General features: G+C 42.9%; 1 protein-coding gene across 1 annotated transcript in view; it reads left to right on the top strand.

Annotated features, from left to right (window-relative positions):
• Window positions 1-27,014, top strand: part of SNX29 (sorting nexin 29) — a 448,301-nt gene that overhangs the window by 28,084 nt on the left and 393,203 nt on the right. Inside the window, exon 4 of the mRNA XM_020281338.2 lies at window positions 15,626-15,750. Within this exon, the coding sequence (XP_020136927.2) occupies window positions 15,626-15,750 (125 nt within the window). The remainder of the gene's footprint in view (window positions 1-15,625; window positions 15,751-27,014) is intronic.

Genomic DNA, 27,014 nt, shown 5'->3' on the forward strand with positions numbered 1-27,014 from the left:
TTACGTTAGGGGAAATGACAGGCAGGACTTGTGTTTTCCCTTCAGATTGTGTCCTTAGAAACCTCCCCGGGAGGAAGTGGTGGCAGTTGCTGGGCTCTGAAAAGCGTGCTTCTTCTCATCACTTTCTGTTGGCGTTGTTCCTTAGCTCTGTTTTCCCCGAAGAACAAAGACTCGTTCTTATGGCTTGTTAGAATTATTGCATATTCTGTCAGTCAGGCTAGTCTGGCAAGAAGCTTTAAGACATCTCTGGAATATTTTGCCTTCTAGAAATAATGGCCCAAGAATTGCGCAGGCAGTGGAAGTTACCTCAAAGACTCGATAAGTTATTGCCCCACAGAAGCATTTTCTTCCCATGTGGAATTACAGAACATAGACTGGAAGTTCTCCTTGGAGTTATAAATGGTAATGAAAGCTGAGGGGCATGAGCATGGGCTTTGGAGCTTGGAGTTGGAATCCTGGTTTCGCCAGTTCCAAGTCTTGTGATTTTGGGCAAGTTTCTCTCTTGTGCCTCAATTTCCTCATCTGTAAAATGAGAGCAGTGCTAATAATATTCATTTCATATGCTTGTTGTCGGTTCATGTGCAGCCCTTGGAGCATTGCCTGGCAGAAGGTGAGTTTCCAGTAATTGTTAGCTGTCGTTAGTGTCATCATAATCACGTGTAAAGGGTCTTGACACTTGGTAGACATTCACCACGTGCCGAGTCTCTCTGCCACATGGGCAGCAGTGACTTGGCTTAAAGTATTTGTCTCAGAATGGTTAGAAATTGTCAATTTTTGCGAACCTTTCAGGTGACTATGTCAGAAGAAATCAAGGGGGAACGTTTCTTTTCCTTTCATAGTATGCCAGGGAAGAGTGATTGCTTTGGTGGTTTTCTGTACTGTGGAGGGATTAGAAACAATTTTGAATTTTTCAGGAAGCTAAAAACCAGCTGCCCTTTGCTGTTCCCAGTTGAAAACTGTCACATGTGTTCCCCTGGACACTTATGAAACTTTATGGCTTTTACAAGAATTTTTTCTCTGAATGCTTATCATGTGATTTTTATCTTCACCACATCACAAGTTTCTTACCAGCCTCTTATTAGTTTGAGGTGTTGACTGGATGATAACATAATTTTTGTCAGCCTGGCAAAAAAATCCTGGAGTTTAATTAGTTGGTTTCTCCATCTCCCTTATCCGGAGTACTTTATTTCTGCTTTGAGGCTCTATAGTAGGTAGTTCCATGTTGCACACTCTTATATTTTATTGTATCGACCAAATAAATTGGTTTCTTCTTGGAAAAAGATTATTTTTACCAAATGGGGAACTCTAAGACATTTAACAAATCTGGGCCAATTTCCATACCTGATATTTAATAAATATTTATGTTGTTTATATTGATAGTTGTTGAGAGCACTGCCTGGCCCATAGTAAACAATGTTAGCATCATCCTTGTCATTGTCGTCGTCATCTTCACCATCTCGGTAGTGGAGAGAGCAGGGAGCATGAAGTGTGAGCTCTGGTGTCAGACATTCTTACCTTCACACCCACTGTAGCCGCAAACACCAATGACCAGCCGTGTAATTTCTAGATTTCCTAAGCCCCTCTTTACACCATCAAGAAAAGCGGATGATGATAATGGTGCCCCACTTCCTGGGGTTATAGTGAGGACTAGCTGTGGCAATGTTTGCTTGGCACATCCAGGAAGAACTTAATAAACTCGATACTTTTCCTTTTTATAGCTAGACATAGCTAAATTTTTGTTTTGTTTTTTTTGGTAATTACAAATTAAAGGCTAGAAAGATTGTCTCATGACTTCTCCCACTCAACAGATATTTATTTATAGAGCACTGTGTGGCACTAGGGACACAAACTGGATGAGATGGTTGCTGTCTTTAAGGAACTCAAAATTGAGTCTGGGAGGTGTGTAAGTTGTGTACCAGTATGGTGACCTGTAGTGATAATTAGACAGTGTGGAGGTGACAGCAGGGTTGTTAATAGTCAGATGGGTGGGGTGGGAATTTTGGGCAGAAGGAATAGCAAACATGAGACACAAGGAATAGCAAGTGGTGGGGAGCATGGACATGTGTGTGGTTTGTGTTGGGAGGTGAGGCTGGAATTTGCTGTCTTGGAGGAGTATTTGAACCCTATCCATTGAGGTATTATTTTCTTAAATTTTGGCCATTTGTGTACCATTTGCACAATTTTTGCCATTTCTTTTTTTTTTTTTGAGACAGAGTCTCACTTTGTTGCCCAGGCTAGAGTGAGTGCCATGGCGCCAGCCTAGCTCACAGCAACCTCAAACTCCTGGGCTCAAGCAATCCTGCTGCCTCAGCCTCCCAAGTAGCTGGGACTACAGGCATGCGCCACCATGCCCGGCTAATTTTTTCTCTATATATTAGTTGGCCAATTAATTTCTTTCTATTTATAGTAGAGGTGGGGTCTCACTCTTGCTCAGGCTGGTTTTGAACTCCTGACCTTGAGCAATCCGCCCGCCTTGCCTCCCAGACTGCTAGGATTATAGGTGTGATCCACCACGCCCGGCCAATTTTTGCCATTTCTGTGTTTCATCTGAGCTAGAGATTGGCTTGATGTGGAATTCCAAGGCATTGTCTACTCAGGTCTTGTTGTAGGTAATACTGTCAGTGAAATCAAAGATTGACAGAGCTGGTTATATTTTTGTCTTGACACATTAAGGTGATTAACATAGACTGGGCATGGAGCTTCACCCCTGTAATCCCAGCACTTTGGGAGGCCAAGGCAGAAGGACCGCTTGAAGCCAGGAGTTCAAGACCAGCATGGGCAACATAATGAAACCCTGTCTCTACCAAAAAAAAAAAAAAAAAAAAGAAAGAAAAAATTAGCTGGGTATAGTGGTGTGCGCCTGTAAACCCAACTACTTTGGAGGCTGAGACAGAAGGATTGCTTGAGCCCAGGAGCTAGAGGATGTAGTGAGCTATGATGGTGCTATTGCACTCCGCCTGAGTGACAGAATATCTCATCTCTTAAAAAAATGATTAATATAAAAATGTTCACCTGTCTTTCCCCTAAAATCACATCATGTCTGGTATACCCACAGCACAGTGTGGTACAGGTGGGAAAGCAGGAGAGATAATGACACAGGCAGATTTGCATTTCAGGTGGATCGCCCCTGCTCAGGATGCCTGGGGGCGGGCGGGTGAGATGGGGTCTGGGAGAGCATGGGACGCAGGTCTGAATGAGAAGGGTCTGGCGGAAGAGATAGAAGGATTGAGAAGGTGTAGGCCCAAGCTCTGATGAGATTCAGTGGCTGAGCAAATGTGGGGGACGAGAGATAATGCTCTTTGATCTGCAAACGTGCAAAGCCAATGTTTGAATACAGTTGTGTGTTGGTTTTAAAATTAAAAAAATAATTTTTTTTTTGTTTTTAATTTTTTAAGAGGCGGGGTCTTGCTGTGTCGGCCCAGGCTGGCCTTGAATTTCTGGACTCAAGTGATCCTCCTGCCTCAGACTCCCCCGTAGCTGGGACTACAGGTGTACACCACTGTGCTCTGCTGAATTTTTCTTTTTTAAAGCAAGCTTTTGTTTTGAATTTTTCATCTTCTCAGGCTATGGACTTTGACCAAACTTGGAGATAGTATTGGCCCTTGACTTAATGTTATTTCTCTGTCTCTTCACTTCTTATTGATTCATTCCTTCTGCATCCAGAAGCTCTTGTTTTTCTTCATTCTCTTTTCCCTTTTTGATTTAACGGCTCCTGGCTCCTGTAGCAGATTCCATCTCAGCTGCCAGCTCCTGTTCCTGATTTTGAAGTTCCTCTTCTGCTAAGAGAACCCCAAGCAGTGTTTGCATCTAGACCAGGAGTTGGAGATCTGTCTACCCCAGGGAGGGCAGTTATTTTGTTAACTTCTGAAAATTGTCAGAAATTGTGATTCAGTCCATTTAAAAATAGGTTAATTTTCCAATTTCTGGTTCTTCTGGAAGATTAATTTGATTCTTTTTACATGCCTGCTGCTGTCTTCAAACCTTCACTTACAGTACCTTGAAAACTACTGCCTCGTGAGTTTTCACTGTTGCCAAGCTTGCATTTTTTGTGGTTTTTGTCAACTGTTTTATTTTTGGAGGAGGGGGAGGGGCTCCTTTTTCTCTCCCTTATCTTCTCCCTCTCCCTGGGTAACTTAAGTTAATGACAAAGAATTATTTGTTCTGTTTTTTTTTTCACACTCATATAATTATTTACAAATAAAATATACATGTATATATATATACACCCATATATCGCTGTTATTGCCATTGTTTTATAAAAATAGGATCATATATAATGTTCTGCATTTTTATTTTTTCTCTTGGCACTCCCCTCTTGAAACCTTTCCAAGTTATAGTTCTAATAATTCTTTTTAAAAGGCTGTATTATATTGCATGTTGCAGATGTACAAACAATTGCCTACTGGGTTCTGACTTTGTTCCCAGTTTTTTTTTGAGACAGAGTCTCGCTTTGTTGCCCAGGCTAGAGTGAGTGCCGTGGCGTCAGCCTAGCTCACAGCAACCTCAAACTCCTGGGGGCTCAAGCAATCCTTCTGCCTCAGCTTCCCGAGTAGCTGGGACTACAGGCATGCGCCACCGTGCCCAGCTAATTTTTTCTATATATATTAGTTGGCCAATTAATTTCTTTCTATTTATAGTAGAGACAGGGTCTCGCTCTTCCTCAGGCTGGTCTCGAACTCCTGACCTTGAGCAATCCACCTGCCTCGGCCTTCCAGAGTGCTAGGATTACAGGCGTGAGCTACCGCACCCGGCCTGTTCCTAGTTTCTACCACTCTGCACAATGAAGCACTAGACATCCTTGAGCATCTTTCCTTAAGTACTAAGGATTTCATTCTTTTTTGGGGATAGATTTCCAGGAGTTGGGTTGCTGAGTCAAAGAGAACAGCTTTTAGCTTTCTAAGCATTTCTACCAGGAGTGCATGAGGCTACCCTTTTCTCTTCTTTCTTGCTAATAATAGCCTTGAGTGTTATTTTGAAGTTTTGTCTCTCTGATGGATGAAAAGTGGTGGCTCACTGTGACTTCCATTTGCATTTCTTTGATTGCTAGCAAATTTCAGTGCCTTAAAAAAAAAATATATATATGTATACATATATGTATGTATACATATATGTATACATATGTATACATATATATATGTTTGTTGGCTATTTGGCTTTGCTCTTTTGTGCAAAGCTTCTTTATATTATTTGCCCATTTTCTCATTATTTCATTTGTGCCTTGTCAACTTGTGGGAGCTCTTTGTATATTAGGGTGATGAATCTTTCATCTGTTCTTTGCATTGCAAATACTGATATATTTTCAAATCTGTCCATTATCTTTGCGAGCACAGATAGTAGTATCTATTATAATACTACATTTAAAAATTTTTATGTGGTCAAGTGTGTTTTTACTTATACATATACCTATCTACCTACTTACCTATGTATCAGTTTCTGGGTTTTCAGTGTTTGTGAAGATCTTCCCTAACGTTATTGTGCGTGTGGTCTCTGATTTTCTTGTAAGATTTTTGTTGTTTACAGTTAAGCATTTAATCCATCTGGAGTTCATGTTCGTATGGTCTATGGGATAGGTTAGGGATTCATTTCTAGATGGTTGCCAACTTTCTTACAGATCTTTTTGGCCCTTTATCTCTGGGTTACGACTTATTTTCATTCCATTTACTTAGCACAGAGATGGGGGGCTGGACCAACGCATGGAAGACTATTGAGAGCTCGGTGCTGATTTGCTTTTCTGGTCCTGGGACCCTTTGCACAGCAAGGGGTGTGGGAGGCTGTTGCATGCTGGCGCTGTCATGCTGAGAGAGCGTGAGGTGCCCAGCCCTCAGCCCTCATCATCTTGGCTTTATGTGTAGACCACCCAAATGCTGGTAGGTGGTTTGATAATTGAGAGGAAATTCTCATCAGAGCCCACTTCTCTTACTCTTTCTTTCTTCTCCTCATCCTTCAAATAGGAATCACACTGTTTACATTACCCTCTATGACGTGCTCTTTTGTTTTTAATAAACCTGACCATGTGCATATTATGGATATTTTTCTAGGTTAGTGGCTAACATAATAGTGTAGTTTACCAGCAGTGGCATTTTTATCTGTAATTAAGAAAGAAAAACCAATGCCAATTTTAATCGTATAATTTCATCAATGATGAGGCATGCCTGATTTTAGAGATGTTAAAATGTGGGGGGAAAAAGTGCTTCCTAGGGTTTATTAAATATGACATCTCATTGTTTTTAAATGCCTATGTAATATTTTGAATGCCGCCACACTCTACCTGGTACTACAAGGTGAGACTCTCTGTGTCAGAAAAAAAATACAGAAAGATCCTTTTTACCCTTTACTCAGTTTTCCCCAATAGTAACATTGTACCAAACTCCTTGACGGTATTTCGGATTTCCCCAGTTTTACTTGTACTTTGTGTGTGTGTGTGTTTAGTTCTGTGCGATTTTATCACCATGTAGGTTCCTGCTTCTACTACCATCATCAAGATACAGAGTAGTTTCGTCATCACAGGATCCCTGTGCTGTTCTTTGATAACCACACCTGCCTCCCTCCTATTCTCTCCCTCCCTGTCTTGCTCTGCCACCCAGGCTAGAATGTAGTAGCGTGATAATAGCTCACTTCAATCTCAAGCTTCTGGGCTCTAACGATCCTCTTGCCTCAGCCTCCCTTCGTAGCTGGGACTACAGGCATGGGCCACCATGCCCAGCTAAATTTTTAAAAATTTTTCGTAGAGACAGAGTCTTGCTATGTTGCCCAGGCTGGCCCTGAACTGCTGGTTTCAAATGATCCTTCTGCCTGGATCCTCCCAGCTTGGCCTTCCGAAGTGCTAGGATTACAAGTGTGAGCCACTGCACCTGGCCTCACTGTGGTTTTAATTTGCATTTCCCTAGTGGCTAATGATGTATATCTTTTCATGGGCTTATTGCCATCTGTATATCCCCTTTGATAAACTGTTCATGTCTACTTCATTTTCTAATTGGTAGTACCTTTACTTTTATAGGATACATTTCCAGAAGTGGGATTGTTGAGTCAAAGGGTATGGGCCTTTAAAACAATTATATTGCCTGATCTCTTTGCAGAAAGATGTAGCAATTCATATTCATATTCCCATCAACAATCCCCATTTCTTCATACTCTTGCTAGCAGGATGATTGGTTTTAATGTCCGTAGTCCTAAATTGGTATCTTAGTGTTGCTACGCTTTCCTGGCTGTTATTGACGTTGATCTTTTTTTTTTTTTTTTTTTTTGAGACAGAGTCTCGCTTTCTTGCTTAGGCTAGAGTGAGTGCCGTGGCATCAGCCTAGCTCACAGCAACCTCAAACTCCTGGGCTCAAGCGATCCTCCTGCCTCAGCCTCCTGAGTAGCTGGGACTACAGGCACGAGCCACCATGCCCGGCTGATTTTTATATTATATATTAGTTGGCCAATTAATTTCTTTCTATTTTTATGGTAGAGATGGGGTCTCGCTCAGGCTGGTTTTGAACTCCTGACCTTGAGCAATCCGCCCGCCTCGGCCTCCCAGAGTGCTAGGATTACAGGCGTGAGCCACCGCGCCCGGCCTGATGTTGATCTTTTCATATATTTATTGGCCAACTGTATTTCTTGCTTTTGTAGTTGGTTTGTTCACCTTCTTTATTTTTTGAATGCTTGTCTTTTTCTTATTGATTTGTAGATACTCTTCATGTTTTGTGAATATGAATTTTCTTCAGTTACATGTGCTGTAAATATTTTCTCCATGCTGGAAACTCAGACTTGTGGAGGGAGGGGGAGAAAGGGCATTTATTGAAACCTTAAAATCTGTACCCCCATAATATGCTGAAATAAAAAATATATATATTTTCTCCAGTCTTTCACTTCATTTATTGTTTCACTGTATTTATCATATCTTTTGGCATGTAGACATTTTAAAATTTCACATAATTAATTCTGGGAACCTTTAAAATTTTTGGCTTTAGAGTACTGTATCTTGTCCTCAGGTTCTTCAGTAGTGTTCTCTGTTATTTTTACGGTAAAAGTTTTCTTTTTCTTACACTTAACATTTTTGTTTGTTAGTGACCCATCTGGAATTTAGTTTTTTTGTTTTTTTTTTTGAGACAGAGTCTCGCTTTGTTGCCCAGGCTAGAGTGAGTGCCATGGCATCAGCCCAGCAACCTCAAACTCCTGGCTCAAGCAATCCTCCTGCCTCAGCCTCCCGAGTAGCTGGGACTACAGGCATTCGCCACCATGCCCGGCTAATTTTTTGTATATGTATTAGTTGGCCAATTAATTTCTTTCTGTTTATAGTAGAGACGGGGTCTCGCTCTTGCTCAGGCTGGTTTTGAACTCCTGACCTGGAGCAATCCGCCCGCCTCGGCCTCCCAGAGAGCTAGGATTACAGGCGTGAGCCACCGCGCCCGGCCTGGAATTTAGTTTTATCTGTGGTTTGAGATAGAAGTTTATCCTTATTTTTTTTTTTTTTCAGCCCCATAGTCCTTTGTGTCAGTGCCATTGGTTAAATAATCCGTTCTTGCCCATCTGAACTGAAGTGCTGCTGTTATTATATATAAAGTTTCCATATTTATTTGGTTGTTTTTGGGTGGGGCTCTCTGTACTGTTTCATCAGTTTGTTTTGTTTATCCCTGAACCTTAAACCACACTGTGCCAAGTCCTTACTGCAATTGTTATTGGAATTGTACTAATTTATATATTAATGTGGGAAAAATTGACATTTTTTTTAATAAATCTTCTCATTCAGGAAAATTATATCTTTGTTTATCTATTTATCTTGATCTTTATACCCATTAATAATATTTTATGATTTTTTTAATATAAGACTTATTTTTTTCATGTTAAAATATGATTAATTTTATGTTTTTTACTGTTATGAATGGAATTCCCCTGTCCTAGTTTTGTCTACTTAAAAAAATCAACTTTTAATGTTATACTTTTATTAAAATACTTTTTAATTTGTGGGTGAGAAACATTTTTATCTTTTCATAGAGCTGTTTTTCTCATTTAATATTATAATCTAACTTTTTAAAAAATGCTATTTCCAAGTTATCTGTATTTTAAATAGTTGCATGATTTTTCCTCACCATAACCTTTAAGCCATATTTCTTCATTCTTTATCTGTAGTTCAAGGTAGCAGTACTTCTGGTTTGTGAGCCACAAATAACTTTTTTAATGCTTGTTTTGGAAAACGGCTAGGCTTAGAAAAGAGTGAAGGTAAGAAAAGCATGACCAGTAATTCTTTCACCAAGAAAGTGGCTCTTAAGTTTTTTTTACATAATTCCCTTCTGAATTGTTTTTTTTTTTAAACATAATTGAGAGCATACTTAACATATAGTTCCATATCCTGCTTATTTTTCATTTTATATTATAAACATGTTGGCTTATCAGTATAAGCTCTTGGTAAATACTTTTAAGGGCTAAATAATGTTTGATTATATAATGTGCTATTGGTTGTCTAACCAGTTCCTCCCGTGTTAAATATTTAGTCAGTTTCTACTTTTTCACTAGGTGTAAACAATATTGTTTTGAATATTTTTATTCTTGAGTTATCTGATTTATAGATTATAGTCTAAGATTGATTTCTGCTAGTGAAATTGATGGATCAAGGGTGTGAACCTTTTTGAAAACTTAATTTATAAAACATGAATGTAGGGCAAGGCCCATTTCGAATGATTGCCATGTAATGGCCTTGGCTTATTGTGGCGTCTTAAATCTGAGATATGGCTAATGCCATTAACTGGCTGATTTTTATGGCTGTAGCTGACTGTATTCCAGGTGACACTGGAGATTTTACAAATGAGGATAATCCAGTCCATTTTCATGATTGTATTTGGTCTTCTCAAAAAGGTTCCAGTGAAGCTATAACACAGAAAAAGAATCAAATTGAAATATGCCCTCTGTCACAAGGTCAATTTGATGCAATTCGTAAAAAAGCAGCATTTATTATTGATCTGTCCATTCTAACATTTGCCATAAAGTATAGGATTCTTTTTTTTTTTTTTTAATAAATCTAACCACTAGACCACCAGGGAAAGTATAGGATTCTTATGAATCTTTTTATAGGTTAATGTGGCAGGTTAAGCAGTCTTGAAATATAGGATAAACCTCATGAAAACAAATGCTCGGTGAATCTTAACAGTAAACTAGTTGAGCTCCTGCAGCGTCCAGCTATGCTGGTGTTTGTGGATAGTTTTATTTTATTTTTTCATTTATTTATTTATTTATTTATTGATTGATTGATTGATTGATTGATTGATTGACAGAGTCTGGCTCTGTTGCCCAGGCTAGAGTGAGTGCCGTGGCGTCAACCTAGCTCACAGCAACCTCAAACTCCTGGGCTCAAGCAATCCTGCTGCCTCAGCCTCCCAAGTAGCTGGGACTACAGGCATGCGCCACCATGCCCAGATAATTTTTTCTCTATATATTAGTTGACCAATTAATTTCTTTCTATTTATAGTAGAGATGGGGTCTCGCTCTTGCTCAGAGATGGTTTTGAACTCCTGACCTTGAACAATCCGCCTGTCTCGGCCTCCCAGAGTGCTAGGATTACAGGCGTGAGCCACCACGCCTGGCCTGGTGGACAGTTTTAAATTCAGCAGGAGGAAGTTATTTTATTTTCCATTCATTAACTACTTTACTACTTCATGAAACTTTCACTGAGTACCTTGAGGGAAGTTTTTTATTTTAAATGGCTTATTTGAAGTACAATTTACATACCATAAAAATCTACCCCTTGTAAGTATACAATTCAATTTTGTTTTTTCTTAGTAAATTTATAGAGTTGTGCAGCCAGCACCACAATTCAGTTTTAAAACATTTTCAATTTCTCCCCAAATGCCCTTGCGTCTGTTTGTAGTTAATCCTTGCTTCCAATGCCAGCCCTGGACAACCTATAGGCAGATACTCCTCAACTTATGATGGCCTTATGTCCCGATAAGTCCATTGTAAAGTCGAAAAATTGTAAGTCAAACCATCATTAAGTTGGGTACCATCTCTATTTACCTTTTCTGAACATTTCATGGAATCATACAGTGTGTGCGTTTTTTTTTTTAGGTCTGTTTTCTTTCGTTTAACATAATATTTTCAAGGTTTCATCCATGTTATAGCATGTGTCAGTACTTACTCCTTTTTGTTGCCAAATATTATTCTGTTGTATGGACATACCACATTTTATTTATTCCATTCATCTGGTATGCATAAGAACTTGGAGTGACTTTGTTGATTTTTTTTTTTAAATTAAAACATTCACTGTTATGAAGTACCCCACTTAATTAAAAATGTGTCCCCAATTCATTAACTTGGAATGGAAATTTGATGTGATAAAATGCTATGGAGGCAGCCAGCCCACCATGGTGGAGCCAGCGAGCATTCATGAGAGAGCATTCTGGAAAAGAGTAGGGACTGAGCCAAGCAAATAAAGAGCTGCACTAAAGCAGGGGCCCCTTTCGTTTTGCAGGAATTATGATGGAACTGGGCAAAGCCAAGAAGCAGTGGAAAACCTTAGGATGACATGGTTAAAAATCAGTGCCCCCATAGTATGCCCAGCACATGCTAAAGGGGTGATTTGTGTGCTTGGACAAGTGTGTTCTCCTGAATTCACTAGTCTTAACTGACCTGGATTTGAATTATAAATTATACAAGATCCTCTGAGATGTGTCTCTCACCAACATGTATATCAGGTTCATAACCTGAGTTCCCTGATGGGAGGGACCCTTTTGGTCTCATTCTCCAGCCAGGCATGGTGCTAAGTTCAGGGGCGGCTCAGTTAGCAAGAGAGAAGGCAGTGGACATCAGACCATTCACAGAGGGAGGGGCCAGTGCTCCTCACAAAAGCTCACAGTGAGGAAACACACAGGAAAGCTTCCTGGAGGAGGGGACACTTGAGTTAAGTCTTGAATAGGTACAGGCCCAGGTCAAATGTTGAGGTGAAAAGGGGACATGGGGAGGGTGCAAGGAAGGCAACATAATGAGCTAATTAGGACTAGCATCACCTGGGTTTTTCTGCTATGTTAGGTTAGTTGTGACCTGTGTACCCCTAAGAGGCAGTACTGGTGATGTAACCCAAACGTGGTGGCTGGGTTTGTGCTGTTCATCAGCATTCCATTCCCCCTAGGGGCCAAGTTTTATCTAGAGCTGGCCTGCCAGTTACTGGCCTGTGCACTGGACGGAGATTACTGGGTTGATTGTTGCATTTGTAGGCTATTCTTTTAAAGGTAGAGGCTTTGACTAATTATCGAGAACTCTAAACCCAGCCCATGGTTTTGTTTTGTTTTTTCTCCCCCTCTGACACAGGGCCCTGGTCCAGGTCCATTTTGCTATGATATGGCTTAGATGTTTGGCCCCTCCAAATCTCATGTTGAAATTCGATCCCTGGTGTTGAATGTGGGGCCTGGTGGGAGGTGTTTGGATCATGAGGGATCCACTTCATGAATGGCCTGGTGCCCTGCCTAGAATAGAGCGAGTTCTTGCTTTGTTAGTTCAGTGAGAACTGCCTTCTCCTCTTGCTACGTGTGTTTAATAGAGCCTGGCCCCCCCTCCTCCCTGTCTTGGTCCCACTCTCGCCACGTGACACACCTGCTCCCTCTTCGCCTTCCACCTTGTTTGGAAGCTCCCTGAAATCCTCCCCAGAGGCAGATGCTGGCGCCATGCTTCTTGTACAGCTTGCAGAACCATGAGCCAAATAAACTTCTTTTCTTTATAAATTGCCCAACCTTGGGTATTTTTTCTATAGCAGTGTAAAGTGGACTAGTACATGCTGTATGCCACCATTTTGGTTGCCGTGGTATTTAGAGAGTTTTGGTGGTTGTCCCAGCTTTTGGGAAGCCCTTAAACATGTGCCTATGTGCACAGACTAGCATATGAACATTTAATATTTAAGATTGATGTCTGCCCATAATAGAGGGTTGTTTCAATATGGGGGAGCATTGTGGGACATATGGTTCAAGCTTAATCACCCATTTACTTACCCACTGGAAAGGCATTTGTGGAGCTCACACTATGTGCCAGGTACCAAGCTAGGTGCAGGGGATCTAGGAAAGACAAGATAGAAGATGGAAACCAAATAGTGTAGTTGATGAGAAGTATTAGGTCTGGGATGCCAAACAGGCTTCCTTTTGTGGAGGGCCAACTTTGATCATTTGGCAGTGGAAGCCTAGAATGCTGGGATGGGTTAGTGATGTCTGTCACTGGCACAGAATACAGTGTACAGACACGAGTGCTGTGTATTTGCTGATGCTGTGTTAGGTTTGTCTGGTGTAGACAGAATAGTGAGTAAAGATTGGGCATGGGAATGAGAGTACTTTTATCTTAGAATAAAGGATCTTTGTCTTTGTGGTATGGGGTATAGGAGAAATTACATTGGATCAGCATGGTGTGGGTGGGGAGGAATACAGATGTTGCTGCTTGTTATGCACTGTTTTGGGGAGGTCACTTACGTGTCTTTAAGCCTCATCTTCTTCCGGTATAAAACAGAGATAATAATACCTGCCTTACCCATATTGTAATGTTGATGGGAGGAGTGAGTGAAATAATGGGTTTGAAAATATTTTACCACCCACAGAGTGATAAACACCTAGATTATTGTTACTTCAGGTGCAGTGTTGGGTGGAACAGCAAATGCCTGCAGTTAGGCAAGGTTGAGCTGCATGGTGGTGGCCACAGGCCTTTGCACTGGGCCTGTCTAGCCTGCTATCTTTGGCAAAGCAAGGTCATAATTCCAAGGCTGCCTGCATTCAGGTCACAGAATCTGAGCCTGTCCCTGTCCCATCTCCACCTACCACCTCATCCATCCTGTCTTATTTTCTTCAAAGTTCTCATTAACTAAAATGGTCTTGTTAGCTTATTTGTGTACCTTTCTCTGCTAGAACCATGCAAATGTGGTAAGGCAGAGACCTTGCATCCCTCACTCCCACCTTTGTATCCTCTGAGCTTAGAACAGTGCCTGGCACGTGGGAGAGGTTCAGGATTTCTTAACATTTGTTGCATGAATGAATGGAAAGGACTATAAAGTCCACAGACACAATTGGGCAGGGGCCCAGGAGCCCTGGATTGCTAAGTATTGAGCATAGTTGCTGTGACCTCATCTCTTTGTAGACATGTTCCTGAAACTCCCATTTCTCTGGTTATTGAGAAACAATTCAATTAAATGCACAGTAATTGTAACTTAATTGAAAATTCCATCAACTCTGGATCTGAGTTCACAATGTAATCTCTTATAACAAAATAAGAACAAGAATCAGAATCGATATTATTTTTTTAGTGCGTGTAATAGGCCATGAAATTACACAATGTTTCCAATTTAGCAGGCTGGTGAATTCAGTCTCTGAAAATAAAATCTTGTTCCTTAAACTACATGTAATATGAATTAGAATTAAAACTTGTGAATTGGAGGCCAGGCATGGTGGCTCACACCTGTTAATTCTAGCAACTCTAGGAGGGTGAGGTGGGAGGATCGTTTGAGCTTAGGAGTTCAAGACCAACTTGAGTGAGAGTGAGACCTCATCTCTGCTAAGGATGTTACCTGAAGTTTGGTATTTGTCCCCAAGGTGAGGTCAAATCACTGAGAATGAAGAACAAGGACAAATGGTTGAAGGAAAAGGAAAGAGAAGTTTATTAATTTGCTCACAAATGAGGAGGGTGGCAGACTAGCATCTGAAAAAACCTGCCTTTCTGCCTTTAAACCAAAATACAGGGCTTTATAAGGGGGGTTTTTAGAGGTTGGGCATGGGTTTTTGTGACCAGTGTAACATGTCATGGCTTTGGGCTATTGTTGTTTAACTGTAATTGGTGGTAAACTTTATCTCTAGTGAAGATGATCTCCTGACCTCTGGACAATTCTTTTGAACCATCTCCTGTGGTTTAAGATACTAGAAAACAGAGGGAGAAGGGGGTGCCACAAAAAAAAAAAAAAAAAGAAAGAAAGTAAAAGATACTAGAAAACACAGAACAAAACATTTTTCTGCCCCTTTGATTAATGGCCTCCAGCAGGAATGCAGGTTTTAATTCCCAAAAAGGGTGTGTGGGGGGTGTTTTAAAGAGACAACTCATAATACATTTTATAATTTTTCAGACCTTTATCTCTGTTAAAAAATAGAAAAAAATTAGCTGGGTGTGTGGTGGCACAGCCTGTAGTCCCAGCTACTCAGGAGGCTGAGGCCAGGATCTCTTGAGCCAGGAGTTAGAGGTTGCTGTGAGCTATGATGATGCCACTGCACTCTAGCCAGGGTGACAGAGTGAGAAGAAAAACAAAAGAAAAGAAAAACTTGTGAATTGGATATAATCAACACCCAACTGCTCCCCACACCAAAGGGATTGGTTTTTAAATTTAACCCCCGCCCCTCTGGCTGGCACCAGTTCCCTTTCCTCTTGTTCCTTGTGAATTGTTACCATGCCTTCACCGGTCGGATGAATATGACGAGACTGTGCGGGGCATCCCTGATTATGCGAAATGAACAGAAATGCGGCGAGGCCTGTGGGGCGTCTCAGGTCAGTTACCAAGCCTGTAAATCCAAATGTCTCCTGTCCACCTTCACGCCGTGGTTTACCTCTGCCGGCTCGCTCCCTCCCTGGAGATGCTGGAGCTGCCCTGGTTGCTACTCCCTTCCCCAGGTGGACTGATGAGTCATTGTTTCTCTTGCAGGGTAACCTGTCTGTGTGCCCAGTTTGAAGCTGTCCTGCAGCATGGCTTGAAGAGGAGCCGAGGATTAGCTCTCACCGCGGCGGCGATCAAACAGGCGGCAGGCTTCCCCAGCAAAACCGAAACAGGTACCGCTTGGCCTGGCTGTGGCTTGGAGGAGCTTGTCTTCTCTTTTGCCCTCTCTCTTTACTTTTGTTTATTTTTAAATAGTGGGCAAGGCAGTCATTCTGTGGGACTAGGGTGGGTATGCAGAAATCCCTGTCTTATTTGTAGTCAAAAAAATAAGGGTGTTGTCCAGGTACAATGCCTCACGCCTGTAATCCTAGCACTCTGGGAGTCCGAGGCAGGAGGATTGCTTGAACTCAGGAGTTTGAGGTTGCTGTGAGCTAGGCTGATGCCATGGCACTCCAGTCAGGGCAACAAAGCAAGCCCCTGTCTCAAAAAGAAAAAAGGAAAAAAAAGGGTGTTGTCTGGCATCTTTAAATGAAGTCGTCTTTTGTGTAGAATTCTCAGAGTCACGTGGTACAGTCTGCTCTGGGTTTGGGGGCCTGCAGCCAGGTGCTTATTTCACCAGTGTGGTTTGGCAATTCCCGGGAAATTAATAATCTGGTTTAATTTTATGCGTAAGGATAACGTGGCATTTCGTAATTAAACGTCTTCAACAACAGCAGCAGAAATCCCAGAGGTCTCTGAGCTTAGAGTTCTGCTGTCATCCGTTTAACGTTGGAAAAGCAGTTCCCGAGTGGATGACAGGGATGATGCTGATTAGTAATAATAATAGTTAGCACTTAGTTCTTAGTGCAGAGCTGGGATTTGGTTAGTCTTTGATGTAAATTAACTCACTCAGTTCTCACGACAGCCCTGTGAGTGGTAGGGATGGTCGTTATTGCCACTGTACAGATGAGGAAGCCAGTCAAAATCATTTGCTTTGGATCTGAACCTTGAAGTGTATCATGTCGTGTGAAAAATGGCCTGTGGTCTTCTCCTTCCCCTACGTTTCAAAGGGTAGGTTTTTTCCAGCCCTGCTTGTGGCTGCCACCCCACATCCCTGAATCTTTCATGTCACTGTGATAATGTCAGCCTTATTGCTGAGTAAAATGTGGTGTCTTTTGCTAGTTCTCCTTTCATACCAAAAAGTCAGACCTCATTGTGCTTGGTGGAGGTGTCTGGAAATTCTCTGCTAACTGAATCCTTAGCCTTTCCCTCTCCGTCATGTTGCTGTTTCTTCCTTCTGGACTGCAGTGGCTCGATCATAGCTCACTACAACCTCAGACTCCTGGGCTCAAGGGATCCTCCCACCTTGACCTCTTGAGTAGCTGGGACTACAGGCATATGTTACCATTCCCAACTAATTCTTTTATTTTTTGTAGAGATGGGGCCTTGCTATGTTGCTCAGGTGATGTGGAATTCCCGGCCTCAAGCAATCCTCCCTCCATGGCCTCCCAAAGTGCTGGGATTATAGGCATGAGCCACTGTTCCTGGCCTTTTTAAAAAAATTTTAAAAATTTTTTATTGGTACATAATATTGGTGCAAATTTATGGGGTGCTTATGATATTTTGATACTTGTGTAGAATATGTGATGACTTCAACAGGTCTTTGACTCTTGTTGTCCATCTCACCAGTTACTCATTTTCAGTAACAAATGTGGTTCCTGGTGGGGCCCAGGGACAGCTTTGAGAGGGACTCCTGTCACTGTTGAATTTTCTTCTGTGTTCCTGTGCTCCTTCCTTCCTAAAAAGCCAGGGAAGGAGGGAGCCAGTTTTGAGAAAAGCCAACATCAAGGGCTTCGGTGGAAATCACTGCCTTGGCCTCCTTGGATGTCAGCCTCGACTGTCTCCGGGGCTTCCTGTCTCTGGGATGCTGCCCCGAGTCCCTGATGGGGGAGGCTCAGTGAGTGTCATGGGCTGGTTGATGGGCTTTTCAAGGGCATAGCTTTTCCCAGAGAGCCACTAGGCTTCCTGGGTCCTCATATTTTTTCTTCTCCTTTCCATCTTATCTGTCTGGGGGGTGACCTTAGAGGGACTGGTGCAGAGTCAGCCATGCGGCTCTTGGTCTGTGTCCACCCAGCCGAGAGCAGCTTCTGGGCAAGGCAGAGGCAACCCTGGCTTTGAAGTCAGACTGCAAGACTAAGTCTCGTATGACTCGGGAAGGTTCCCTCTGAGCCTTCGTTTTTTTTGCACTTGCAAAGGGAGAGTCTCGCCTGTCTTGGGGGGTTGTCAGGAGGATTCAGTGAGAACCTCATTGGAATCTGCTGCTTTAGTTAGAACACCTAATAAATGTTTAACTAGTTATCATCCTCTTCCCAACACCCTTTTAACTTTGAACCTCTTCCCCATCTTGTCCTTGCCAAACCCGCTGACCCTTTGTCCATGAAGAGTGGCTCTTTCTGTTCCCATCCAGACTAGAATTCGTGTCTTCTTGTTACTTGGTTGGCCTCGATAATCAGAGAAGCACCAACATGTTTGCGAGGCATCTCCAGCATTCTAGTTCTTGCCGCTTCTCTGCGTCTTAGCATGACTTCTGCACCTGCTTCGTGAGGAAATGGACGGACGGGCACAGTCTCTGCTGTTTTCGGTTGACCAGCATGTTCTGGGCGGCCCCCTGCCCATGAGAAAGAAGCAGGGAAAAGACCAGACTAGCTTCGCCCTGGAGTGGCCGCCCAGGGCTTCCTTGCTGTCATGGTCAGCAGTGTTAATTAACCATCCATTGGCTGCTGGGCAGTGTTAGGTGGATTAAAACCTCTCTCCTTCTATGGGATGTTTGATTAAATTCCTCACCAGGGAGGGGGGCAGGTGGCTTTTCAATTGCTACGAGTTGGGAAAGATGAGATCAGTGGCTTCTTGTGGCTGTTCTTACAGGCATTGGAATGACACTTGCAGACAGAGTAGAGAAAATGAAATTCAGAGAGAAGGATTGGAGGGACATGAGTGTGACTTGCCCCCTGGCCCCTGCTGGCTGCGGAGCGGGGCACTTTATGTAATGCAGCGTTTGAGAACATTGGCTCTAGGGTCAGGCGACAGGGTTGAAATCCCCACTCAGTGACTTGTCACACACGAGCTCTCTGCGACATCCCCTCTTTGAGCTTTGTTTCCTCACGTGTGAAATAAAGAGAATAACAGGACCTGCCTCTCAGGTCGGTGGTGGTGGCTGCAGGAGAAAGTGCCTGCAAAGCCCAGGCCCCTGGTGCCCTGGTACAGAGCTGCGGGGGGCTGGTGTTGGATGATAACATGGCAGCAACTTCCCAGGGTGAGCAATGGGTATTTAGTTTTCAAATGATGAAACTGAGGCTCAGATAAGTTAATAAGTTGCCCAAGTTCCCACAGCTGGTAAAGGCAGAGCTGAGGATTCCAACCCAGGTCAGATTGACGTCCAGCTCCTGCCTCTCCCGAGCACCCCCACCTCTGGCAGCAGGCCAGGGCCCGTTAGCACTCCTCTGCGGCCCACTCCAGCTCAGTTAACTGAATTGAAAGTGACGGGGGATAAATAACGGTGAATTAATTCACAAGGCTGTTGCATTAGCTCTGTTTACATTTGAGGAGCACTACCTTTGGAAGAGAGAAAAGCTGAACTTCAAAGTAATGACTAAACACAAAGCTATGGTTGAAAATCACAATTCAGTAGGTACTACTGAGTGTCCACCAGTGGCATCACTGCATTTGGTCTTGGGGGTCAGGGTGTGTGGAGGAGGATTGAGTTTGGAAACTGGTGCCCTTCTGCAGTGTGCTTAAAATTATTTTAAAAAGTTGCCAACATTTAAAAATTGTGAGATTTCCTGTTGAAATATGGATTTCTAGCTTAAACTGCATAGCCTGTGACGCTGGGCCCACATTTGCACTGGTGACAGGCTGGGGTGGACCACCACTGCCCTCTGTAGATGGGGCCAAGGTCTTCTGGTTCACCACAGTCTCCACCTGTTCTGTTGCCCTTCACACTTGGGATAGGTGTGGGTCGCCCTTTATTGTTACGCTGTGCTGATGTTTTCCTTGTTAGAATCAAGAGGAAAATGCTTCTCATTCCCACATCTTGATATTTTACTTTGGCCCTTTTGAGATTCTGGTCCGGGATAAAGGCAATAATCTTTTGGACATGTTAAGTTTGTGACAGCTCACATCATGGAGTGCCATTGTCACCTTTCCTGTCGTGCTGAATCAGGGCCATGATATATTTTTTTAACCTAAACTTTGATAACTGTGTAGAGGCAAATAAATGCATAAATCCTAAGTGTCCAGGTCAGCGTATGGTCACTACTTATCAATCCACTGCTGTCACACTAGGACGAGGGTCAAGGGCTAGAACAATACCAGTGCCCCAGAAGCCACCTCCAACCGTGTCCTCTTCCAGGTACTTTGCCCACCTCCTCCCCAGAGGTAACCCCTGCTCTGACTTCTCACACCTCGGATCAGTTCTGCCTGATTCTGAATATAATTTAACATGTTCTTTTTTGTGTCTAGTTTCTTTCACTCATCATTGTTTTGTGAGACTCTGCTACGTTTTTGGCATACCAGGAACTCATTCGCCTGCATTGCTGTTTAGGTTTTACAGCGTATTTATCTGCTTTGCTACTGATAGCATTTGGGTCATTGCCACTTTGGGGCTATTATAAATCGTGCTGCTATGACTGTTCTCATGTGTGCGTTTTGGTGAATGTGTATATATATGCGTTTCAGTTGGGTCTAGGAGTGGAATTAGTCAGAGTCAGTCAGTCTGGTACAGAGCTGTGGCTGCTCCACATCCCTGCCAACACTTGACATTGTCCCCAAGAGTGTACAAGTATTTCTTTGTGGTTTCAGTTGTCATTTCCTGATGAGCAATGCTGTTGATCCCCTTCTTGTATGCTTATTGGCCGGTCAGATGTTCTCTTTAGTGAAGTGGCTGTTCAAATCTTTTGCCTATTGTTAACTGGGTTGCTATCTTTTGCTTACTGATTTGTGGGAGTTCTTTATATATTTCTAGATACAAGTACCTCCTAGGATACATGCCCTGCAAACATCTTTTCCCACTCTATAGTTTACCTTTCACTCTCTTAATGATATCTTTAAACAGAAGTACTTTGTTTTAATAGCTCAATTTATCTATTATCTATCTTATTGATCCTACTTTTCTGCTTAAGAAATAAATCTTTGCCTATTCTAAAATCTTGAAGATATTCTATGTTGATTTTCTAGTTTTGTTTTACTTTTTATTTTGAGATCTGTAATTTACCTGGAATTTATTTTTGTATGTGGCACATGTGAGAAAGGTTGTTTTTTTTTTTTTCCCTTACAAATATCTAATTGACTGAGCACCATTTTTTCTTTTTTTTGAGACAGAGTCTTACTTTGTTGCCCCAGGTAGAGTGCATGGCACCATCATAGCTCACTGCAACCTCAAACTCCTGGGTTCAAGTGATCCTCCTGGCTCAGCCTCCCAAAGTGTTGGGATTACAGGCTTGCACCATTACACCCCACCCTATCTTCTTGACTTTTCTGTGTCTATCGAAGGTGAGGGACTGAGTTTGTTTTCACTCACCCTTGTATCTCAGGTGTATTGTAAAAAACTGAGCCATCTACATAGAAGAGGACACCAGAGAACTATGTTCAAAATTATGACCTTGACTCGTACATGCTGCTCATTTTCCCAGGAAGCTGGGCCCCCATCCTCCACTCTCTGTACACAACTGCATAGTCAGTTGGAAGCAGGTGGTATTAATACACTCCCAACTGTAAAATTAGAGGAACCAAGATCCTCAGTGGGGATTTTTGAAAGTGGTTGATTACATTTAACTCAAAGCAGTTTTGCTTCATTGGGTCACCTTGGGTAACAATTTCATTTCTGTAGAAGATTAATTCTGGAAGCAGCTGCATGTGCCAGGAGAACCCTGGGCCCATCCTTTTGATTGTGAGGGGAAGTCCACTCCCTACCCTCCCATCCTCTAAATGCTTTCAGTTCCCTCTTGGTGTTTCTCCGCTGTATTCATGAACTTGCAAATCAGCTACTCCTGGTGAAAGAGACCTTGAAAGGGTGTCTGCTAAAGGTGCAGAGAAAATACTGAGCTCTGTCCAGGGTAATACAAATGGTTAACAGCTGGTAGAAATTGGCTTGCATTAGGGAGGGAGCCAGAAGCTAGGGTGCAACCCCCCAGGGGCTGGGTTGTTAACCTGTGGGTTGCTGGATTACGGGGGATGTCCACAGGGTCCTGGGGTGGGTCCTTGACATCTGAGTTGGGAGAGGACTTGGGCCAGTGGCTGTTTCCTAAGTGGCATGAAAGTGTCCCAGCATGTTAAGATCTGGTGCCGCTGGGCTGATACTTCTGTTTCAGAGTTGTTTAGTCCTGATGTCTCATAAATTAAGATTCAGTTTGGCTTCAGAGTTGTCAGTTCTTAGACCATAATTATCCAACCTGTGAGTTCCATGGGTCCTTTGCTTTGCAGGATGGAAGTGACTCTTTAGCACATGGTGGGGTATGCGTCTAAAAGGAAATGAGACACAAGTCCCAAAAGGCCTTGTTTCTTTGTATCTTAGAGAAGTTTCCCACTTTTCAATAAAGGAGGTGCCATGGACTCTTGTATAATGTGGGTGAATGCCAAATGTACTATGCTGAGCTTTTGGGGCTCGGGGACTCAAACTCAAGATGCTAACAGGGGCCAGACATAACGGTAGAAACAAATGACTCAGGTGAGTGAATCAGTGAACACTGATTGGGTACAGTGGAAACTGAGCCACTTAGCCCCTGCCTGGTGGGCTGGGGGTTCAGGAAGAAGAGAGTTTAGATTTTGATGAGTAGCTAGCAGTCTGCCATGGGGTGGAGTTTTACTGTTCTATGTAGAGTGGTCAGAGACAGCCTATTGATGGGGACATTTGAATAGAGACCTACGAACGTGAGGGGATTAGCCATACTGTTACTGCGGGAGGGAATTCCAGGTAATTCAACAGGTTCAAACGCCTGTGCCAGTCAGTTGCCTGTTTGCTCTCAAATTTGTTCTCTGTTCTTCCCCTGCAAACTCTCTCTCCCCTTGGCTTTCAGCATGGTTTGGCCAATGAGAGGTGGTGAGGATGAGGAGAGGCTAGAGGTGGGAGGAAGAGGCTAGAGTATTTCTTCCTCTCACCCCTGCTTCAGGTGGCTTCCCCAGTAGGAGCTGTGCTTGCTTCCTCCATGGTCCATGGGCTCCCATGGGACTGCTGGTTGGGCCTGTGTCCTCTCACCCCACTTTACTCCTACAGTCCAGCAGCCCTGGTGATACCACCTTGTTTGTTTGTTCCCCAGGCTTTCTGATACCAGTAATCTCCAGGTAGCCTCATTAATTATCTCCTTATTTGGCTTGATAGCTCTTCAGAAATCTTTGTGTTGGATTCCTTCGGTTGGAGTACCTGGTGTGGGTTCTGTTTCTGTGGCTATGCAGACAGAGCAGGCTTGGCACGTGCAGTGACGTTAAAGAGGTCCATGCGGCTGTGCAGGAAGAGGGCACAGAGGCCGTGGAGGAGCAGGGTCACACACGGGCAGTAGGTGACAATTCCTGCTCCTCTTCCCGTTTTAGTTTTGTAATCTCCACCCACCCTCACCAGGATAATTAGTGTTTGTTCTATGGAGTCAGTAGGGATGTTTTGTTTTTGAGGTTTTTTTTTTTTTGAGACAGAGTCTTACTCTGTTGCCCAGGCTAGAGTGCCATGGTGTTAGCCTAGCTCACAGCAACCTCAAACTCCTGGGCTCAGCAATCCTCCTGTCTCAGCCTCCCAAGTAGCTGGGACTATAGGCATGTGTCACCATGCTTGGCTAATTTTTTCTATATATATAGTTTTTAGTTGTCCAGATAATTTCTTTCTATGTTTAGTAGAGACGGGGTCTCACTCTTGCTCAGGCTGATCTCGAACTCCTGACCTTGATCGATCCACCTGCCTCTGCCTCCCAGAGTGCTAGGATTACAGACGTGAGCCACCATGCCCAGCCTTGTTTTTGAATTTAAATCTACTAAAGTCTTCACAAGTAATCTAGTATTTTAGATTATTATGCATTTATTCATTCATTAAACATGTTTCAAGTTCTGAATTATATGCTTTGAAATGGTTAAAACAGTGAATTTTATGTTGTGATTTTTACCACAATAATAAATAAAAAAACTCTGAAGGGACTAAGTTACCTTTAATTGGGACATTTATTTTTCTAACTGAAGGGGAGTTCAGAGAAGAGTTAATGTAAGTTGCAGAGAAATAAAAGCAGTTCCATCTCTATTAAAAACAAAGGTATCGATGTAAAATGGTATAGCCATTGTGGAAAATAGTTCGGTGGTTCCTCAAAAAGTTAAACATAGAGTCACCATATTAGCCAGCAATTCTACTCCTAGGTATATGGACACCTAAAAGTGGAAGGCAGGGACTCAAACAGATGCTTGCACATCCATGTTCATAGTAGCGTTATTCACAATAGCCAAACAGGTGGAAATAACCCAGTGTCCATCAACAGATGAATGAATAAACAAAACGAGGTCTGTCCATGCAATGGAATATTATTCAAGTAATAAGACAAAATGAAGTACTGACACATGCTGCAACATGGATGAATCTTGAAAACATTATGCTAAGTAAAGAAGCCAGACACAAAAGCACAAATATTGTATGATTCCACTTATATCAGGTACCTAGAACAGTCAACTTTACAGAGACTGAAGTAGAATAGAAGTTACAGGGGGAGGGGATGGAAAATGAGGGAGTTAGTGTTTAATGGGTGTGGAGTTTCTATTTGGGATGTTGAAAAAGTTCTGGAAACAGATAGTGATGATGCACAATATTGTACTTAATGCCACTGAATTGTACACTTAAAATTGGTTAATGTGGTAAATTTTGTTGTGAACATTTTACCACAGTTTTTAAAAAGGCAAAGAAACAGTATCAGGTATACACACTTTATACAAGCTTCTATTATGTATGATTCACGTTTAAACCACAGTCTCTGTGTTCTAGTTCCGAGAAGCAGTCTTGTGGCCAGTAGGAAGATGGCCAAGTGACAGAGCTACGGCCCTTCCTGGAAACCCTGCTTTGCCAACCCACTTGTGCCCTGCCTCTGGGCTCATCCCGATTGGAATGTGGCAGGGATTTTCGAGCAGCTGTGTTCACCCAGTTCTCAGGCTAGAATGCGAAGGAACTTGGTTTACATTGGTCCTGGAATGGTTGATACCATGTTTGGCCGATTCTGTTAGTTTCTGACCTCAAACCCATCCCCCTGTCTTCTGTGGCTTGGTAGAACCCCGATTTTGCTAGGGGCTGTGGTACGTCCTTCTGTAGGAAGGGGTTGTGAGTGAGGAAGCCAGTCTTGACTTCTGTTCTCCACTTTGTCTCTGCTCCCTTGCGGTTTTCTGAGGAAAACCTTACTGTTTCCTGATAAAGGGGTGATAGAGCTGGCTTTATCCTGTCCCACTTCTTCCTGCTCCCACTGTGAATGTGATGCCCAGTTTGGGACAATCCTGTGTGACAGTGAGGTCGAGAGGTTGGAGATTCGGGCCAGACACAGCCTTTGAACCAACTGCGTACCTCCAGACTCATCATGTGGAAGAGGAAGCCCATCTTTGTGTACCAGGAACTGGGCTTGTGTGGTTGTAGTTGGGTTTTCTGTTTCTTGTTGAGCAAGGCTTTGTTTTGGGGCAATGCTGTCACACTGATGAGCCAGACCCCCACTGTGGCTCTGGGGGACAGGTGTTCTTGGTGCTCCACAGGTGGTTGAAGAACATACCCTTCTCACTGCGTTAGATGTCTTCTGGTTGCAAATGACAGAAAATCCTATAGACTCATAAAAAAAAGTGGGGGGCACTTACTGACTCTGTAACTAGGAACTCATCTAGGAGTTGAGGTGGATTCAGGGGCCCAGTGTTCCTGCAGATCTGTCTTTTTCTCTCTCTCCACACAGCTGCTTCTCTGTGGTTTGATGTTTTTCCAGGTGAGGTCTCCATGTGGTAGGGGAAAATAGCCCCAGGTAACTCCAGGTTTACATGTTTATTAGAGCTCTTCTAGAAATGCCTTCCTTAAGGGATTTCAGACTTTGTGGGCCATCTGATGTCCATCACAACTGCTCAGCTCAGCCCTTGCAACAGGAAAGCAGCCGAGGACAGTATGTGAGCAAATGGGTGTGGCTGTGTTCCAGGAAAACTATTTACAAAAAAGGTTGCTGGCGAATTGACCCTCAGGCCGCAGTTTGCTGACCTCAGTTCCTGAAGGAGAGAAGGCCTCTCTGTTCGCCCTGCAGGTGGAAGTTGCAGGGAGAACCCTGTGGTCCAGGGCTGGGACTAATGTGAGGTCGGTGAGAAGCTCACGTTGGCCACAAGATTTGAGGGGATGTCAGACTTGGCAATCAAGATAACTAATATTTTCTGTCAGTATTTAAAAAAGCAAAATTGAAGATGCCCTGCTGTGTCCAGGTAACTGCCCAGACTGGGTTACCTGCCCAGCCCAGTGGGAGGGAGAGTGAGGGCAGTGCTGGACACAGCTCACTTCCCAAGGAACCAGTGGAACACATTTCCCGTACGAATGCGTGTGCTGGAAGAAAGGAAAAAGGATGCTGTTTGCCTGCCTTAGTGCCTGGGCTTCTGGTGCAAGTGTAGTAATGATGTTAACAGCTGTTTTTCATTGAGTGCCAATTATATGCCAGGTGTGTTAATAATTATGGCTAACATTTATTGACTGCATTTATTGGATACACTTTACATGTATTCTTATTTCACATTTTTTCATCATAGCAATCCTTCGAAGTAGGTACTGTTATCCCCATTTCACAGATGAGGAAAATAGAGGACAAAATAAATTGCCCAAGGTTACATAATGCCTAAACTAGACTTTGCACCAAGGTTTTTGTCTTTCTTGTGGTCTCCAGGGTATGAATTCTTGGCATCAGTGAAAGTTGAGGCTTGATAGAAACTTTGCCCAAAGCCTGGTGCTATTAGTTCTCCTCTATTAACAAGTACCCTATGGCAGCTCTCCTCAACACCCCCTTCCTGGCTCTTGCTCTTGTTGGCACTTGGCTTTCAGGTGTTGAGAGAATGCAAAGCCCTTGCCCGATTTTGGAATTAACCTCATGTCTGAAAGCAGATCAGTATATATTCCCAGATTAAATTACGGACACTGCATGTGCTAATTGGCAGGTGAGCTGCACTTTAAATAGACCACATTAATTCTGGCAGTGGAAGTAGAACCCTACTGGGATAATTCTTATCATCATCAACATCGTTCTGACAAGCTTTAAAAGGATTCTGTAGCAGTAAGCAATTTGCAAAATTGAAAGGTGAAAACATACCATAAAGTGTTCACGTGCATTCAAGGTCAGAGGGAGGTGAATGCATTTCTCAAGAAAGACGTGGTGCAGGTGAGAGTCACTTGATTTTAAACGTGATGGATATACAGATGGCTGTCCGGGCATTTCAAAACGCATTA

This window comes from Microcebus murinus, chromosome 19 (assembly GCF_040939455.1).
Source record: "Microcebus murinus isolate Inina chromosome 19, M.murinus_Inina_mat1.0, whole genome shotgun sequence".
Lineage (NCBI taxonomy): Eukaryota > Metazoa > Chordata > Mammalia > Primates > Cheirogaleidae > Microcebus > Microcebus murinus.